Genomic DNA, 18,454 nt, shown 5'->3' on the forward strand with positions numbered 1-18,454 from the left:
GTGGCCACTAATGTTCAGTGTGTGTCTGTGTGTCTCCTACAGGCCCTCTACCTGATAGCCACCAATGGGACTCCAGAGCTCCAGTCTCCAGAGAAGTTATCTCCAGTGTTCAGGTCCTTCCTGTCCCGCTGTCTGGAGATGGATGTAGAGAAGAGAGGAGGGGGGAAAGAACTACTGCAGGTACACACACACGCACAAACATACAAACACATACACACCCATCGTGATGAGAGTAGTTTGTTTCATTGGTTGATCTCCTGTCTTCCCTGCAGCATCCATTCCTAAAGCTGGCCAAGCCTCTCTCCAGCCTCACCCCTCTCATCCTGGCAGCCAAGGAGGCCATGAAGAGTAACCGCTAACCCTGGTTAGCCACAGATACACTGGATTTCTCTGTCTCTCTGTTAGCCTGACCGCTAACTGCTAACTACTAGCCTTACCAGCTAACTTCCAGCCCTACTGTGCCAACTCGTCAGTGCCTCTCTGTAACTGACAGTATCTCCTCCTTGATGCTAAATGCTAGCCTGCTAGCGCCCTGGCTCGTACACCTACAAGTCACACAAGTCAGCCTCCTGCTCTGTTTGACTCCCCTTCCCGTCTGTCCTTCACCCCTCACTCCATATCACACACCAGTCTTCCTATGTCTCTTACCCCCTCCCTCCCTGTCTGTCCCTCACCCCCCCTCCTCATCTGTCCCTCACCCGCCCTCCATTTTCCTCACCCTCTTGTTCATTCAGATGTTGTGAGGTTTTCTTGTTCTGCTTGTCTCTCTGCCTGCTACCTGTTCTTTCTTTCTCTCGACTCTGACTAAGAAACTTAAAGGTGCAATCTGTAAAAATGATTGTCCCACAAACAAATAGTTCATTTCAAGCCTACAGTATCAGTGTTGCAGTACACCTGCAAATAAAACTACAGATTGCACCTTTAACAAAATGAAAGAAAATAATTGCTGTATGGAACTATCTCGGTATTCAATTCAAATATTTTGGCAGCAAAACCAAATAAAACATTTCATAATCGTTTTGTATATTATGTACTTTGGCAAATCTGGATGTTTAGACAACTGTTTTTTAATGTGTATGAATACTTTTCATTTCGTTTTTTGTAACTAACATTCTGATAGAAACGTTCCATAACGGTGTGCCTTAATGAACACAACCTCTAGGCTCTATGGGGTGAAGCCTAACTTTCACTTCATTAAGTTGAACTTTCACATAGTGTTCCATTGACATCAACGCATGACTACGTGAAAACGTGACTTAAGTGGAAGTTAGGATTTGCTCCTGTGATTGGCCAATCAAAAAGCATTCCACCGTGCCAGACTAGTTCCATTCCATTTCACAGACATTCCAGTCAGAGGTTGATTGGTTGAGTCTGATGAGGGTGAGGATTTTAATGAGTATCCCCTTCTATTGTTCATTTCTAATTAATGAAACCAAAAGTTTATTTTTACTGGAAACCATGTATTTTCAAACAGTCTATGTAAATTATTATTAAAGATAGACTTGAACTAATGCTTGTGTGCGTGTGTCTGTGTAGAACATTATAGGTGAATGTCACGTTCCTGACCTGTTTTATGTTATTTTTGTATGTGTTTAGTTGGTCAGGGCGTGAGTTGGGGTGGGCATTCTATGTTTTGTGTTTCTATGTTTAGGTCACTTGTAATTAGCCTTATATGGTTCTCAATCAGAGACAGGTGTTTGACGTTTTCCTCTGATTGAGAACCATATATAGGTTGGCTGTTCACACTGTTTGTTTGTGGGTGATTGTCTTCCGTGTCTGTGTATGTTGCACCACACGGGACTGTTTCGGTTTGTTCATTCGTTTGATGTAGTCTGTTCCTGTTCGTGAGTTCTTCGTGTCTTTATGTAAGTTCCATGTTCAGGTTTCGTCTACGTCGTTTTCTTATTTTGTAGTTTGTTGAAGTGTTTTCGGTTTTCGTCTGTACTTTAATAAACTTAATTATGTATTCACAACCCGCTGCATTTTGGTCCTCTGATCCTTCTCTCCTCTCCTCGTCCGAGGAGGAGGAAGATCTAGACACCCGTTACAGTGAAGTACTGTGTCTGTGTAGAACATTATAGGGTGAAGTACTGTGTCTGTGTAGAACATTATAGGGTAAAGTACTGTGTCTGTGTAGAACATTATAGGGTGAAGTACTGTGTCTGTGTAGAACATTATAGGGTAAAGTACTGTGTCTGTGTAGAACATTATAGGGTAAAGTACTGTGTCTGTGTAGAACATTATAGGGTAAAGTACTGTGTCTGTGTAGAACATTATAGGGTAAAGTACTGTCTGTGTAGAACATTATAGGGTAAAGTACTGTGTCTGTGTAGAACATTATAGGGGAAGTACTGTGTAGAACATTATAGGTGAAGTACTGTGTCTGTGTAGAACATTATAGGGGAAGTACTGTGTCTGTGTAGAACATTATAGGGGAAGTACTGTGTAGAACATTATAGGGTGAAGTCCTGTGTCTGTGTAGAACATTATAGGATGAAGTCCTGTGTCTGTGTAGAACATTATAGGGTGAAGTACTGTGTCTGTGTAGAACATTATAGGGTGAAGTACTGTGTCTGTGTAGAACATTATAGGGTAAAGTACTGTGTCTGTGTAGAACATTATAGGGTGAAGTACTGTGTCTGTGTAGAACATTATAGGGTGAAGTACTGTGTCTGTGTAGAACATTATAGGGTAAAGTACTGTGTCTGTGTAGAACATTATAGGTGAAGTACTGTGTCTGTGTAGAACATTATAGGGTGAAGTACTGTGTCTGTGTAGAACATTATAGGGGAAGTACTGTGTAGAACATTATAGGTGAAGTACTGTGTAGAACATTATAGGGTGAAGTCCTGTGTCTGTGTAGAACATTATAGGATGAAGTCCTGTGTCTGTGTAGAACAGTATAGGGTGAAGTACTGTGTCTGTGTAGAACATTATAGGGTGAAGTACTGTGTCTGTGTAGAACATTATAGGGTAAAGTACTGTGTCTGTGTAGAACATTATAGGGTGAAGTACTGTGTCTGTGTAGAACATTATAGGGGAAGTACTGTGTAGAACATTATAGGTGAAGTACTGTGTAGAACATTATAGGGTGAAGTCCTGTGTCTGTGTAGAACATTATAGGATGAAGTCCTGTGTCTGTGTAGAACATTATAGGGTGAAGTACTGTGTCTGTGTAGAACATTATAGGGTAAAGTACTGTGTCTGTGTAAAACATTATAGGGTAAAGTACTGTGTCTGTGTAGAACATTATAGGGTAAAGTACTGTGTCTGTGTAGAACATTATAGGGTAAAGTACTGTGTCTGTGTAGAACATTATAGGGTAAAGTTCTGTGTAGAACATTATAGGGTAAAGTTCTGTGTAGAACATTATAGGGTAAAGTACTGTGTCTGTGTAGAACATTATAGGGTGAAGTACTGTGTCTGTGTAGAACATTATAGGGTAAAGTACTGTGTCTGTGTAGAACATTATAGGGTAAAGTACTGTGTCTGTGTAGAACATTATAGGGTAAAGTACTGTGTCTGTGTAGAACATTATAGGGTAAAGTACTGTGTCTGTGTAGAACATTATAGGGTAAAGTACTGTGTCTGTGTAGAACATTATAGGGTAAAGTACTGTGTCTGTGTAGAACATTATAGGGTAAAGTACTGTGTCTGTGTAGAACATTATAGGGTAAAGTACTGTGTCTGTGTAGAACATTATAGGGTAAAGTACTGTGTCTGTGTAGAACATTATAGGGTAAAGTACTGTGTCTGTGTAGAACATTATAGGGTAAAGTACTGTGTCTGTGTAGAACATTATAGGGTAAAGTACTGTGTCTGTGTAGAACATTATAGGGTAAAGTACTGTGTCTGTGTAGAACATTATAGGGTAAAGTACTGTGTCTGTGTAGAACATTATAGGGTAAAGTACTGTGTCTGTGTAGAACATTATAGGGTAAAGTACTGTGTCTGTGTAGAACATTATAGGGTAAAGTACTGTGTCTGTGTAGAACATTATAGGGTAAAGTACTGTGTCTGTGTAGAACATTATAGGTGAAGTACTGTGTCTGTGTAGAACATTATAGGTGAAGTACTCTGGCTGTGCCAGTGGAGGGCATTCTGCGTTCACTGCTTTTCACTGTAGATTTTCACAGCGTATCTCCCTCTCTCTCTCTCTTTCCCCCACCCCTTTACCCCACTCTCTCTTTCTCACTCCTTCCCTCCCTCCCTTTTCTCTCGCTCTGCTCCTCCTCCTTTCGCTCTCCCTTCTCTCCCACGCTCTCTTTCTCAGTCATAGTGCTTCATCTCTCAGGTCTTTAACAGCTGGATTACAGTGTAATTATGGGACCAATATAAAGCACTGATTGTTAGATGGTTTCACATTGAGATATGTAAGCTATACAATACCCAATAGCATCTGTAGTTGGGGAACATTTATGTTTTGATAGCTGTGTGTGTGTGTGTAACCAGAGAGGCCCGGTGTGAGACTGGGCTGATCAGGTGTCAGATGGAGTTCTGAAGGTCTGTTTTGGAGGTAGACAGACTACTGAGGTCGGTGTGTGTCGAGACAACGCATAGAGACAACGCATAGAGACAACGCATAGAGGCGTGTGTTATTTGGTTCAGGGAGCGAGTGGGACTTGTGTGTTTCTGAAGAGAGGAGAGGAGAGGGGGAGGCCGGATCCCTGTTATCCTGCAGGCCGGGTCCTAAACCTCTCAGCAGGCTGGTGAGTGACAGACAGTAAGCTCTTTACTGCAGTACTGGAGGACTGAGTTACTGGGTGACCAGAGATCCTTACTGCAGTACTGGAGGACTAAGTTACTGGGTGACCAGAGATCCTTACTGCAGTACTGGAGGACTAAGTTACTGGGTGACCAGAGATCCTTACTGCAGTACTGGAGGACTAAGTTACTGGGTGACCAGAGATCCTTACTGCAGTACTGGAGGACTGAGTTACTGGGTGACCAGAGATCCTTACTGCAGTACTGGAGGACTAAGTTACTGGGTGACCAGAGATATCCTTACTGCAGTACTGGAGGACTAAGTTACTGGGTGACCAGAGATCCTTACTGCAGTACTGGAGGACTAAGTTACTGGGTGACCAGAGATCCTTACTGCAGTACTGGAGGACTAAGTTACTGGGTGACCAGAGATCCTTACTGCAGTACTGGAGGACTGAGTTACTGGGTGACCAGAGATCCTTACTGCAGTACTGGAGGACTGAGTTACTGGGTGACCAGAGATCCTTACTGCAGTACTGGAGGACTGAGTTACTGGGTGACCAGATCCTTACTGCAGTACTGGAGGACTGAGTTACTGGGTGACCAGATCCTTACTGCAGTACTGGAGGACTGAGTTACTGGGTGACCAGATCCTTACTGCAGTACTGGAGGACTGAGTTACTGGGTGACCAGATCCTTACTGCAGTACTGGAGGACTGAGTTACTGGGTGACCAGAGCCAAATAAAGGTTTGGCCAACTTTGCCAGGCATAAGGAGTATTTGGATTCTCAGTAACCATAGTAGTTCAGCTAGCTGTTGTTTGAAAAGTCAGTAAGTTCAGAATTTCTCTATATGGCTCTATCTGTGTCACTACCAAGGTGAAGCATTGCTGTGGCAGTAAAGCAGTGGGTTGTTACAGTAAAGCAGTGGGTTGTTACAGTAAAGCAGTGGGTTGTTACAGTAAAGCAGTGGGTTGTTACAGTAAAGCAGTGGGTTGTTACAGTAAAGCGGTGGGTTGTTACAGTAAAGCGGTGGGTTGTTACGGTAAAGCGGTGGGTTGTTACGGTAAAGCAGTGGGTTGTTACAGTAAAGCAGTGGGTTGTTACAGTAAAGGGGTTGGTTGTTACAGTAAAGCGGTGGGTTGTTACGGTAAAGCGGTGGGTTGTTACGGTAAAGCGGTGGGTTGTTACGGTAAAGCGGTGGGTTGTTACAGTAAAGCGGTGGGTTGTTACAGTAAAGCGGTGGGTTGTTACGGTAAAGCGGTGGGTTGTTACGGTAAAGCGGTGGGTTGTTACGGTAAAGCGGTGGGTTGTTACGGTAAAGCGGTGGGTGGTTACGGTAAAGCGGTGGGTGGTTACGGTAAAGCTTTGGATGGTTACGGTAAAGCGGTGGGTTGTTACGGTAAAGCGGTGGGTTGTTACGGTAAAGCGGTGGGTTGTTACGGTAAAGCGGTGAGTTTGTGTAATAATGTGCTGTTTTCTCCTTGCATCAAGTTTCACTGTATTGTCTGGCAACATAGAAAGGAATGTGTGTGTGTGTGTGTGTGGAGGGTATGTACAGCTAGAGTTCTCATTTATTAAACATGGCTGTTAGAAACCCAACACACCTGTAGCCAACACACACCTCTCTTACGTCTCTTTACAATGTGTGTGTGTGTGCATGCTTGTGTGCGTTCGTGCATGCCAGTGTGTGGTGAAAGAAACAGATGACACAGCTAAAGGGTTAATTGCTAACTCCCAGGCTGGAGCCTCTGGAGGACCACGCCCATCCCAGAGTTCAATGGGCCGAAGGTCTCTTGTCCTCCGCTGCTTCGGTCAGGACAGCGAGCGAGAAGACACCTGACCACCTCTAAACCTCTACCAAGCTTCTCCAGCCCTGTCGGATCCTGTCTTCACGGTAAGTCTTCAGTTTCCTGTTTCGGCTACTATTTACTACGCAAATACAGCAGCCTATGTGGAGCTTTCAGACACTTACAGTATATCAAAGGAGGAAGACTGATCGATCACTACTTGGCACCGAATGATACGGAGTCTAGGGCCGCAAGGAGTCATCAAAGTCTTCTAAGTAGCTGGCGAACAGCGGGATGAAAAATATAGCAGAACTTTTCATACAGTCTTGTCTCAGCCAGTACTGTTTAAGTTCTGTAATATACTTGTTGCACTTAGTAAGTCAATGTCTTGCGAAGTAAATGTCTAACTGGCTACTGCTATCATTCATCTGTATATATGTTTTTATAATGTCATTTAGTTATCAAGGACACCACATAATAATGAACATATCAGCTCACAACACTGCAGTTATCTCCACAGCTGATGTTCATGTGGAGATGGCTGTAAAAGAATAAAACTCCTGTTCTCTACTCAGCGCAGCTGAACAACTTCTAGCCTCTGTTAGGTCAGTCGACAGACCCGCTCTACTCAGCCAGGAGTGACTGAACGCGGGGAGCAGAGAGACCTTGGCCCCTCTCGTCCAGAACAGGACCAAACAGACACGGGCTTTTATGAAGGTGTGTTCTGTGGTGTGAGCCCCCGGGGGTCAGTGTGTGGAGGGTCAGCGAGGGGAGCTGTCTGGGTGTGTGGCGGGGAGGGGCGAGGAGTGTGTAAAGTTTACACAAGGCGGCAGGGTGTGTGGCGGGGAGGGGCGAGGAGTGTGTAAAGTTTACACAAGGCGGCAGGCTGTGTGGCGGGGAGGGGCGAGGAGTGTGTAAAGTTGACAGAAGGCTGCAGGGTGTGTGGCGGGGAGGGGCGAGGAGTGTGTAAAGTTTACACAAGGCAGCAGGGTGTGTGGCGGGGAGGGGCGAGGAGTGTGTAAAGTTTACACAAGGCAGCAGGGTGTGTGGCGGGGAGGGGCGAGGAGTGTGTAAAGTTTACACAAGGCAGCAGGGTGTGTGGCGGGGAGGGGCGAGGAGTGTGTAAAGTTTACACAAGGCAGCAGGGTGTGTGGCGGGGAGGGGCGAGGAGTGTGTAAAGTTGACAGAAGGCAGCAGGGTGTGTGGCGGGGAGGGGCGAGGAGTGTGTAAAGTTTACACAAGGCAGCAGGGTGTGTGGCGGGGAGGGGCGAGGAGTGTGTAAAGTTGACAGAAGGCAGCAGGGTGTGTGGCGGGGAGGGGCGAGGAGTGTGTAAAGTTTACACAAGGCAGCAGGGTGTGTGGCGGGGAGGGGCGAGGAGTGTGTAAAGTTTACACAAGGCAGCAGGGTGTGTGGCGGGGAGGGGCGAGGAGTGTGTAAAGTTTACACAAGGCAGCAGGGTGTGTGGCGGGGAGGGGCGAGGAGTGTGTAAAGTTTACACAAGGCAGCAGGGTGTGTGGCGGGGAGGGCCGAGGAGTGTGTAAAGTTTACACAAGGCAGCAGGGTGTGTGGCGGGGAGGGGCGAGGAGTATGTAAAGTTTACACAAGGCAGAAGGGTGTGTGGCGGGGAGGGGCGAGGAGTGTGTAAAGTTTACACAAGGCAGCAGGGTGTGTGGTGGGGAGGGGCGAGGAGTGTGTACACAAGGCAGCAGGGTGTGGGTCAAATCATTTTCAATTCAGTCAATTCAAATTCAAAATGTGCATCCGATATCAAATTCATTTCCTGAATTGACTAAACTTGAATGGAACGGTACAGAGCTGTGGGATCAAAGTCACGGCCATAAATGGAGTCTACGCTGAGTGAGCCCTCAGAACAGCCTCAGTTCGACGGGGCATAGACTCTACAAGGTGTCAAAAGCGTTCCACAGGGATGCTGGCCCATGTTGACTCCATTGCTTCCCATTGTTGTTTCAAATTGGAAGGATGTCCTCTGGGTGGTGGACCATTCTTGAAACACACTGTTGAGCGTGAAAATCGCAGCAGCATTGCAGGTCTTGACATACTCAAACCGGTGTGCCTGGTACCTACTACCATACCCCGTTCAAAGGCACTTCAATATTTTGTCTTGCCCATTCACCCTCTGAATGGCACACATACACAATCCATGTCTCAATTGTCTCAAGGCTTAAAAATCCTTCCTTAACCTGTCTCCTCCCTTTCATCTACACAGATTGAAGTGACATCAATAAGGGATCATAGCTTTCACCTGGAATCACCTGGTCAGTCTATGTCATGGAAAGAGCAGGTGTTTCTAATGTTTTGTACACTCAGTGTATATTGAGGCCATTCCAGGACACAACACACAACACATGTCCTTATTGTCCTCTATCTCTCTCTCTAGTTAATCAATAACCACACAACTATTTTCAATAATAATAGATCATCATACAGAACTGTATCATGTCGTTTTTGAGAGCTTAAAGATATGGACCCTTACCTTCTGGGGATTAGATTGTATGGTTCAATATATAGATTAGATTCTAGATTGTAGATAGTCTTATCTTTACACTCTCCTTATTCTAGTTAGCTCTGTATTCTCTGCAGCCTGTGGTAGCACACTTATCACTGTTAGAATGGGTAGATTAGCTTTTTGCTCAATACACTGGCAGGTCAATGGAAGCATGAGGTCACAATGGAAGCACGAGGTCACAGTGGAAGCACGAGGTCACAATGGAAGCACGAGGTCACAATGGAAGCACGAGGTCACAATGGAAGCACGAGGTCACAATGGAAGCACGAGGTCACAATGGAAGCACGAGGTCACAATGGAAGCACGAGGTCACAATGGAAGCACGAGGTCAAAATGGAAGCATGTTGCCTCTTTGTTAGTTTAGCACTATGGAAGCACGAGGTCACAATGGAAGTATGAATCACAATGGAAGCATGAGGTCACAATGGAAGCATGAGGTCACAATGGAAGCATGAGGTCACAATGGAAGCATGAGGTCACAATGGAAGCATGAGGTCACAATGGAAGCATGAGGTCACAATGGAAGCATGAGGTCAAAATGGAAGCATGTTGCCTCTTTGTTAGTTTAGCACTATGGAAGCATGAGGTCACAATGGAAGCATGAGGTCACAATGGAAGCATGAGGTCACAATGGAAGCATGAGGTCACAATGGAAGCATGAGGTCACAATGGAAGCATGAGGTCACAATGGAAGCATGAGGTCACAATGGAAGCATGAGGTCACAATGGAAGCATGAGGTCACAATGGAAGCATGAGGCCACAATGGAAGCATGAGGCCACAATGGAAGCATGTTGCCTCTTTGTTAGTTTAGCAGTCAAGTTTGTTCTGCATCTGTACCTCGCGTTTCTATTACAAATATTTCCCTTTATTGTGATGATAAATTGACTGTGTGTGTATCAGGTCATCTAGACAGACTGTCCAGTATGGCGAACAAGGTGACCCAGATATCACGAGAGGACCTGGAGGAGCTCCGAGAGGCTTTCAACAGGATCGGTTAGTTACACACACACACAGCGCTTGCAGCAAATGCTGACTCAGGTCATGGTTTATAACCAATCATAAAGCAGTATAAGTTTTTTTATTGGTCAGTTCACTCTGTGTAAGGGACCTGCACACCTGTTCTACGACTTCACTTCAGGTGTGCAAAAGGTTTTGTTCTACGTGTCAGGGGTTGCCAGGTCCATCGGTGAACTGAGTGGTTGCCAGATGACTCATCATTAGTCAGTACATTCCTGATAAGTGAGCATCAAATTGCTACAAACTCTGTATACGTACACTGCAGTTCATCAGACCCAATTAGGAGATGTTAGATAATCTAGAAGTTAGAGAGGGAGAGAGGTAACCTAGAGGTTAGAGAGGGAGAGAGGTAACCTAGAGGTTAGAGAGGGAGAGAGGTAACCTAGAGGTTAGAGAGGGAGAGAGGTAACCTAGAGGTTAGAGAGGGAGAGAGGTAACCTAGAGGTTAGAGAGGGAGAGAGGTAACCTAGAGATTAGAGAGGGAGAGAGGTAACCTAGAGGTTAGAGAGGGAGAGAGGTAACCTAGAGGTTAGAGAGGTAACCTAGAGGTTAGAGAGGTAACCTAGAGGTTAGAGAGGTAACCTAGAGGTTAGAGAGGTAACCTAGAGGTTAGAGAGGTAACCTAGAGGTTAGAGAAAGTAACCTAGAGGTTAGAGAGGTAACCTAGAGGTTAGAGAGGGCGATAGGAAACCTAGAGGTTAGAGAGGTAACCTAGAGGTTAGAGAGGTAACCTAGAGGTTAGAGAGGTAACCTAGAGGTTAGAGAGGTAACCTAGAGGTTAGAGTGGGAGATAGGTAACCTAGAGGTTAGAGAGGTAACCTAGAGGTTAGAGAGGGCGATAGGAAACCTAGAGGTTAGAGAGGGAGATAGGTAACATTAAGGTTAGAATGGTAACCTAGAGGTTAGAGAGGGAGAGAGGTAACCTAGAGGTTAGAGTGGGAGATAGGTAACCTAGAGGTTAGAGAGGGAGAGAGGTAACCTAGAGGTTAGAGAGGGAGATAGGTAACCTAGAGGTTAGAGAGGGAGATAGGTAACATTAAGGTTAGAATGGTAACCTAGAGGTTAGAGTGGGAGATAGGTAACCTAGAGGTTAGAGAGGTAACCTAGAGGTTAGAGAGGTAACCTAGAGGTTAGAGTGGGAGATAGGTAACCTAGAGGTTAGAGAGGTAACCTAGAGGTTAGAGAGGGCGATAGGAAACCTAGAGGTTAGAGAGGTAACCTAGAGGTTAGAGAGGGCGATAGGAAACCTAGAGGTTAGAGAGGGAGATAGGTAACCTAGAGGTTAGAGAGGGAGATAGGTAACATTAAGGTTAGAATGGTAACCTAGAGGTTAGAGTGGGAGATAGGTAACCTAGAGGTTAGAGAGGTAACCTAGAGGTTAGAGAGGTAACCTAGAGGTTAGAGTGGGAGATAGGTAACCTAGAGGTTAGAGAGGTAACCTAGAGGTTAGAGAGGGCGATAGGAAACCTAGAGGTTAGAGAGGTAACCTAGAGGTTAGAGAGGGCGATAGGAAACCTAGAGGTTAGAGAGGGCGATAGGAAACCTAGAGGTTAGAGTGGGAGATAGGTAACCTAGAGGTTAGAGAGGTAACCTAGAGGTTAGAGTGGGAGATAGGTAACCTAGAGGTTAGAGAGGTAACCTAGAGGTTAGAGTGGGAGATAGGTAGCCTATAGGTTAGAGTGGGAGATAGGTAACCTAGAGGTTAGAGAGGTAACCTAGAGGTTAGAGAGGTAACCTAGAGGTTAGAGAGGTAACCTAGAGGTTAGAGAGGTAACCTAGAGGTTAGAGAGGGAGATAGGTAACCTAGAGGTTAGAGAGATAACCTAGAGGTAGAGAGGTAACCTAGAGGTAGAGAGGTAACCTAGAGGTAGAGAGGTAACCTAGAGGTAACCTAGAGGTAGAGAGGTAACCTAGAGGTAGAGAGGTAACCTAGAGGTAGAGAGGTAACCTAGAGGTAGAGAGGTAACCTAGAGGTAGAGAGGTAACCTAGAGGTAGAGAGGTAACCTAGAGGTAGAGAGGTAACCTAGAGGTTAGAGAGGTAACCTAGAGGTTAGAGTGGGAGATAGGTAGCCTATAGGTTAGAGTGGGAGATAGGTAACCTAGAGGTTAGAGAGGTAACCTAGAGGTTAGAGAGGGAGACTAGTAGCTAAACGGCTGCTGGTTAAAATCCTGAACCCAGAGATGACAAGAAGGGAGAGAACTAGTAACGGGCTGCCATTTTGGCCTTGAGCATGGCACTTCATCTGGTCCTAATTCTGCCTGCCTGCCTGTCTGCCTGTCTGTCTGTCTGCCTGCCTGCCTGTCTGTCTGTCTGTCTGTGTTTCCTCCCATACAGACACTGACAACAGTGGTTTTGTCAGTGACTTTGAGCTGCAGGAGCTGTTCAGAGAGGCTAGTTTCTCCATGCCAGGCTACAGAGTCAGAGACATAGTGGAGATCTTCGTAGCAGGAGACACCAACAAGGACGGGAAAATCAGTTTTGAAGAGTTTGTCTCGGTAAGATATAAAATACACCGAAGTAAAGACGGTGACACATGTAGGCACGCATCCAGACACACTCACACAGACACACTCACACAGACACACTCAGAGACACCGCCCATCCTGTCTTGTAGATCTACCAGGAGCTGAAGAGTAAGGAGCTCAGTGAGACGTTCAAGAAAACCATCGCCAGGAGAGAAGGGATACAATCCTTTGGAGGATTGTCAGGAATCTCCAGCGAGGGAACACAGCACTCCTACTCAGGTAGAGAGAGAGAGAGTATTATGTGTGTGTTCTATTCATGTGTGTGTGTGTGTGTGTGTGTGTGTGGGGACGTGTGGAGACGTGTGGAGACGTGTGTGTGTGTGTGGGGACGTGTGTGTGTGTGTGGGGACGTGTGTGTGTGTGTGTGGGGACGTGTGTGTGTGTGTGGGGACGTGTGTGTGTGTGTGTGTGGGGACGTGTGTGTGTGTGTGTGTGGGGACGTGTGTGTGTGTGTGTGGGGACGTGTGTGTGTGTGGACGTGTTTAACTATTCTTGTGGGGACCAGAAGTCCGTACAAGAATAGTAAACGAACAAAAAGTTGACCAGCTGGGGACATTTTGTTAGTCCCCACAAGGTCAAATGCTATTTCTAGGGGGTTTGGGGTTAAGGTTAGAATTAGGGTTAGAATTAAGTTAAATATTAAGGTTAGGAGCTAGGGTTAGTTGTAGGGTTAGGGTTAGGAGCTAGGGTTAGGTTTAGGGTTAGGATAAAGTTTAGGTTTTTGGGTTAGGGTTAGGGTTAGGGTTAGGGTTAAGGTTAGGGTTAGGGTAAGAGTACGGATTAGGGTTAGGGTTAGGGAAAATAGGATTTTGAATGGGACTGAATTGTATGTCCCCACAAGGTTAGCTGTACTAGACTGTGTGTGTGTGTGTGTGTGTGTGTGTGTGTTAGATGAGGAGAAGGTGGCGTTTGTGAACTGGATCAACAAGTCTCTGGCCAAAGATGAAGACTGTAAACACCTTCTACCCATGAACCCTGACGGAGACAGTCTCTTCAAATCAGTAAAGGATGGGATCCTGCTCTGGTAACACACACACACAGGCACAAATATATATACACACACACACACACGGCTATCATATAGTCTGTTTTGTCTTTGCAGTAAAATGATCAACCTCTCCCAGTCTGACACCATCGATGAGAGAGTCATCAACACCAAGAAACACACCACCTTCACCATGACCGTGAGTTAACACACACACACACACACACACACACACACACACACACACACAGGAAAAGTTGGATTGTCCCTTATCCAAACTGTAACTCACTCTCTCTGTCCCTTCTCTAGGAAAACCTGATGCTGGCGATAAACTCTGCGTTGTCTATCGGCTGTACAGTGGTCAACATCGACGCCCCTGACCTGATGGCTGGGAAACCCCACCTGGTGCTGGGCCTGCTTTGGCAGATTATCAAGATAGGACTGTTTGCTGACATAGAGATCAGCAGCAACGAAGGTACACACACACACATTGTCAAACACATACACACATGCACGCATACACAGCCACAAACAAAGAGAGTGTCTAATTTAGTTTCAATGTCATATGAACTTCGTGCCCATGTCAAATTATATGACCCCACCTGTTACATCCTGCAAGCCTATTGGCTGTTTTTGTGTGTGTATATGTACCACACTGCAAGCCGATTGGCTGATTGTGTTTATTTGCAGCTCTTATTAACATGCTGTCTGAGGGGGAGGAGTTAGAGCACCTGATGTCATTGTCTCCTGAAGAACTGTTGCTACGCTGGGTCAACCATCACCTAGGCAACGCTGGGGCCCAACCAATCAGCAACTTCAGCCAAGACATCAAGGTAATACACACACACACAGTCACTCACGTCCAGTCACGCGCACACTCACACACTGAAAATATGTTGTTGTTTATATATTAATGCTGTCATTATACTGTGTTTGTAGGATTCCAGGGCATATTTCTACCTGTTGGACCAGATCTCACCTAAAGGAGAGGACATAGACGAGATGGCCATCCACATCGATATGACCGGCATCAATGTAAGTGGGTGTGTATTCATATGTGCGTGTTCATGTTTGCATGCGTGTGTGTGTGTTGCCACTTACGTTTGTGTGTGTGTGTATGTATAGGAGCGTGACGACGAACGCAGGGCAGAGATGATGCTTCGCCAGGCAGCCCGTCTGGACTGCAGACAGTTTGTGTCTCCTATGGATGTGGTGTCTGGCAACAGCAAGCTGAACCTGGCCTTCGTAGCCAACCTCTTCAACACACACCCGGCCCTGAAGAGGACTAACAGCAACAACATAGACACAGCACTCATAGAGGGTGAGCTGCGCACATACACACACACACACACTTTCTTTCTCACACACACACACACACACACACACACACACACACACACACACACACACACACACACACACACACACACACACACACACACTCTTTCTTTCTCACACACACACACACACACAGCACACTGTAATATGTGTAATGTGGTCCTAACAGGAGAATCCAGAGAGGAGAAAACATTCAGGAACTGGATGAACTCTCTGGGAGTTGCTCCCTATGTCAACCGCCTCTACTGGTACAGGAACCACACACACACACACACACACACACACACACACACACACACACACACACACACACACACACACACACACACACACACACACAGTATGCATGTGTGTGTTGATGTTTGCATGTGTTGATTGGTGTGTGTTGCAGTGACCTGTGTGATGCGGTGGTGATTCTCCAGTTGTATGAGAAAGTCAACGTCCCTGTAGAGTGGAAAACAGTCAACAGACCTCCATACTCTGCACTGGGCAGTAACATGAAGAAGGTACACACACATACTCTGCACTGGGCAGTAACATGAAGAAGGTACACACACATACTCTGCACTGGGCAGTAACATGAAGAAGGTACACACACATACTCTGCACTGGGCAGTAACATGAAGAAGGTACACACACATACTCTGCACTGGGCAGTAACATGAAGAAGGTACACACACATACTCTGCACTGGGCAGTAACATGAAGAAGGTACACACACATACTCTGCACTGGGCAGTAACATGAAGAAGGTACACACACATTTTACATACTTTATTTGAATCCACCAATCAAATTGACAAAAAAAGGATCCCAAACATGTCAAAGGTCCATGTATGCATGGCACTCAAGGGCACAGAAAGCACCTGCTTCTCCAAACAGCTAGGCTGCCCACAACAGCACAACAGCTGAAACAGACCAGTACCTAGCCAGTTGCTTTGCCCTAGTTTTTTTCAGGCTTCTCAGCAAAGGCCTGCTCCAGGTAGCCGTCCAATGAGCAGCCCACTTCCAAAACGAGCACCTCCCCCTGGCCTCAATATCCGGCGTATTTGGCACACACACACACACACACACGCACATGCGCGCGCACACACACACACACGCACATGCGTGCGCACACACACACACACACGCACATGCGCACGCACGCAGAGACTCTCTTTTATCAATATCTTGTTGATGAAAATACAGAGGATTTCCAGGCATTGTGTTGGTGTGTCTGTGTGTGCAGTTGGAGAACTGTACCTATGCGGTGGAACTGGGTCGGAATAAAGCTCGATTCTCATTGGTGGGAATTGGAGGAGTGAATCTGAACGAGGGAAGTCCCATGCACACACTGGCTCTGGTCTGGCAGCTGATGAGGAGGTATGTACAGTACAAACACACACCTTTCCTTTTCACTTCAACATCTCTCTCACCTCCTATCCCTCTATCATCCCCCACCCCTCTCAGGTACACTCTCCAGGTGTTGTCTGATCTAGGAGATGGGGAGAAGATTGGAGACCAAATCATAATCAACTGGGTCAACACTCAGCTCAAAGAGGGAGGCAAGGACTCACAGATCAGCAGCTTCAAGGTGGGTGTGTATGTGTGTGAGTGTGCAGTGCACGTTGTGTGCATGTGAACAGCTTTAATGTGTGTGTGTGTGTCCTGCAGGATAAGCTGATCAGTACTAGTCTCCCAGTGATAGACTTGTTAGACATCATCGCCCCCAAATCTATCAAAGAGGAGCTGGTGAAGAGAGGGGAGCTCAGCGATGCAGACAAGCTCAACAACGCCAAGTAAAGAACCCCTGATCCTTAACCTCTGAACTCTAAATGACCTCGACCCCCAACCTCTAATCTCTTACTTCTAACTGACCTCTATCCTCTGACCCCTGACCCCTGAGCTGACTTCCCTTTCCTTTTGTCTTCCTGTAGGTACGCTATCACGGTATCTAGGAAGATCGGAGCCCGTGTCTACGCTCTGCCTGATGACCTGGTTGAGGTGAAACCCAAGATGGTTCTGACTGTGTTCGCATGCCTGATGGGGAGGGGCATGAAGAAAGCTGACGGCTGAACACACACACACACACACACACACTCAGACACACTCAGACACACTCAGACACACTAACATACACTAACAGCCTGTCCCAATTTGCTCCTTACCCTTTACCCTCTTCCTGTCTCCTGCTCATCTAGTCTGTGATTAGATCAGTGTATATAATCGGAGAATCAGAGCGCAGCTGTTTGTTCATTAAACATTTATTTCGTACTGATAGAAACCGAGCGGTTATGTGCCTAGTGTGCTTAAGGAGGCACTGATGAATCATTTTAATATCTCTAAATTACTCATGTATCAATTCTTTCTGTGTAAAAGAAACAACAGAATAGAATTATAAATCTATATAGTGGAGGGGACATGAACCCTTTGGTTTCAATCACACAGACACACGCACACATACACACACCTTACAGAATTAACAGTACAGACACACTACAGACGTGTAATTCTCTTAACAACTCAATCTGCCGAAGATAACAGACTGACATTTTGTTCATGCATGTGTGTGTGGAAGGGTTGGTGCATTTTTGAAAACATGTATAAACATGTATAATAAAACCCATTTAAGAAACGCGTGTTTTTGACACCCTTCATCCAGGACTGAGATAAATGTTTACCAGAAACAAAGGAGGTGTAACGCCCGGGGTGTAGTGGAGGAAGAAGTCAGGCGCAGGAAGCAGAGAGTTCAGGGTAGCGCTACTTTTAATGCACCACAACGGTGAACAGACGCCAACCCAAACAAATGCCCCAAACACGGGGAACATTAAACAGTCCAGAAAAAATACCAACACACGAACAACCGTGACCTACAGCCGTGTACATACGTACACTGAAATAATACCGCACAACAGCAGGCGGGCCGGCTGGAAAATAAAGCCCGACCAATTAGCCTAACTAAACACAGGTGCAACTAATAAACAGAAAAGGAGGGAAAAGAGATCAGTGGCAGCTAGTAGGCCGGTGACGACGACCGCCGAGCGCCACCCGAACAGGAAGGGGAGCCACCTTCGGTAGGAGTCGTGACAGGAGGACAACAAAGGAGAACTGTGTGTTGGAACGAGGTCAGTTAGCCTTGTGTGATTCGATGCATGGTCCCAACTTCCATCTCACTAACAACGCTGGGATGTGATTTAGTCCATTTAATTCACAGTTACATCTTCCCCTCTCGCCTCACTCCCACATTTCAACTGGCAGTAATAATTACTGTACCACAGATACAGCTTTTTTGGGCTGAGCCTCAGAGGTGGAAACACAAACGGCAACATTTTGGAGCCAAACACTGGTGCTCAGCCTGATAATGGAAATAAACCACACGAGACCTACAAGCTCCTAGAATATATTCCACAAGAGACCTACAAACTCTTAGAATATATACCACAAGAGACCTATAAGCACTTAGAATATGAAGTACCAGTCAAGAGTTTGGACACCTACTCATTCAAGGGTTTTTCTTTATTTTTTACTATTTTCTACATTGTAGAATAGTGAAGACATCAAAACTATGAAATAACACATGTG

At 45.9% G+C, this 18,454-nt stretch overlaps 2 protein-coding genes across 4 annotated transcripts in view; both read left to right on the forward strand.

Moving 5' to 3' along the window:
* The window catches only part of LOC139566512 (serine/threonine-protein kinase PAK 2-like), a 29,127-nt gene extending 27,616 nt beyond the window's left edge, over positions 1-1,511 (forward strand). For both annotated transcript variants that reach the window (XM_071387806.1, XM_071387807.1), the window contains exons 14-15: positions 43-180; positions 273-1,511. In XM_071387806.1, coding sequence (XP_071243907.1) covers positions 43-180; positions 273-359 — 225 coding nt within the window. In that variant the 3' untranslated portion in view covers positions 360-1,511. The remainder of the gene's footprint in view (positions 1-42; positions 181-272) is intronic.
* Positions 1,512-4,550: 3,039 nt separating this feature from the next.
* Positions 4,551-17,511, forward strand: LOC139566384 (plastin-1-like). 2 transcript variants are annotated; one of them, XM_071387509.1, is made up of 18 exons: positions 4,551-4,709; positions 6,445-6,600; positions 7,069-7,210; positions 9,924-10,016; positions 12,377-12,537; positions 12,657-12,786; positions 13,459-13,591; positions 13,670-13,751; positions 13,862-14,027; positions 14,243-14,385; positions 14,492-14,587; positions 14,678-14,873; positions 15,060-15,138; positions 15,282-15,396; positions 16,122-16,255; positions 16,343-16,466; positions 16,547-16,671; positions 16,810-17,511. In XM_071387509.1, the coding sequence occupies exons 4-18, from the start codon at positions 9,947-9,949 to the stop codon at positions 16,946-16,948; spliced, it is 1,893 nt and encodes a 630-aa protein (XP_071243610.1). In that variant the 5' UTR covers positions 4,551-4,709; positions 6,445-6,600; positions 7,069-7,210; positions 9,924-9,946; the 3' UTR covers positions 16,949-17,511. The 2 variants fall into 2 exon arrangements, with proteins under 2 accessions (XP_071243610.1, XP_071243611.1); XM_071387510.1 differs by having other exon boundaries at positions 4,553-4,709; positions 12,402-12,537.
* The last annotated feature ends 943 nt before the right edge of the window (positions 17,512-18,454 follow it).

The sequence above is a fragment of the Salvelinus alpinus genome, chromosome 38 (assembly GCF_045679555.1).
Source record: "Salvelinus alpinus chromosome 38, SLU_Salpinus.1, whole genome shotgun sequence".
In the NCBI taxonomy this organism is placed as follows: Eukaryota; Metazoa; Chordata; class Actinopteri; order Salmoniformes; family Salmonidae; genus Salvelinus; species Salvelinus alpinus.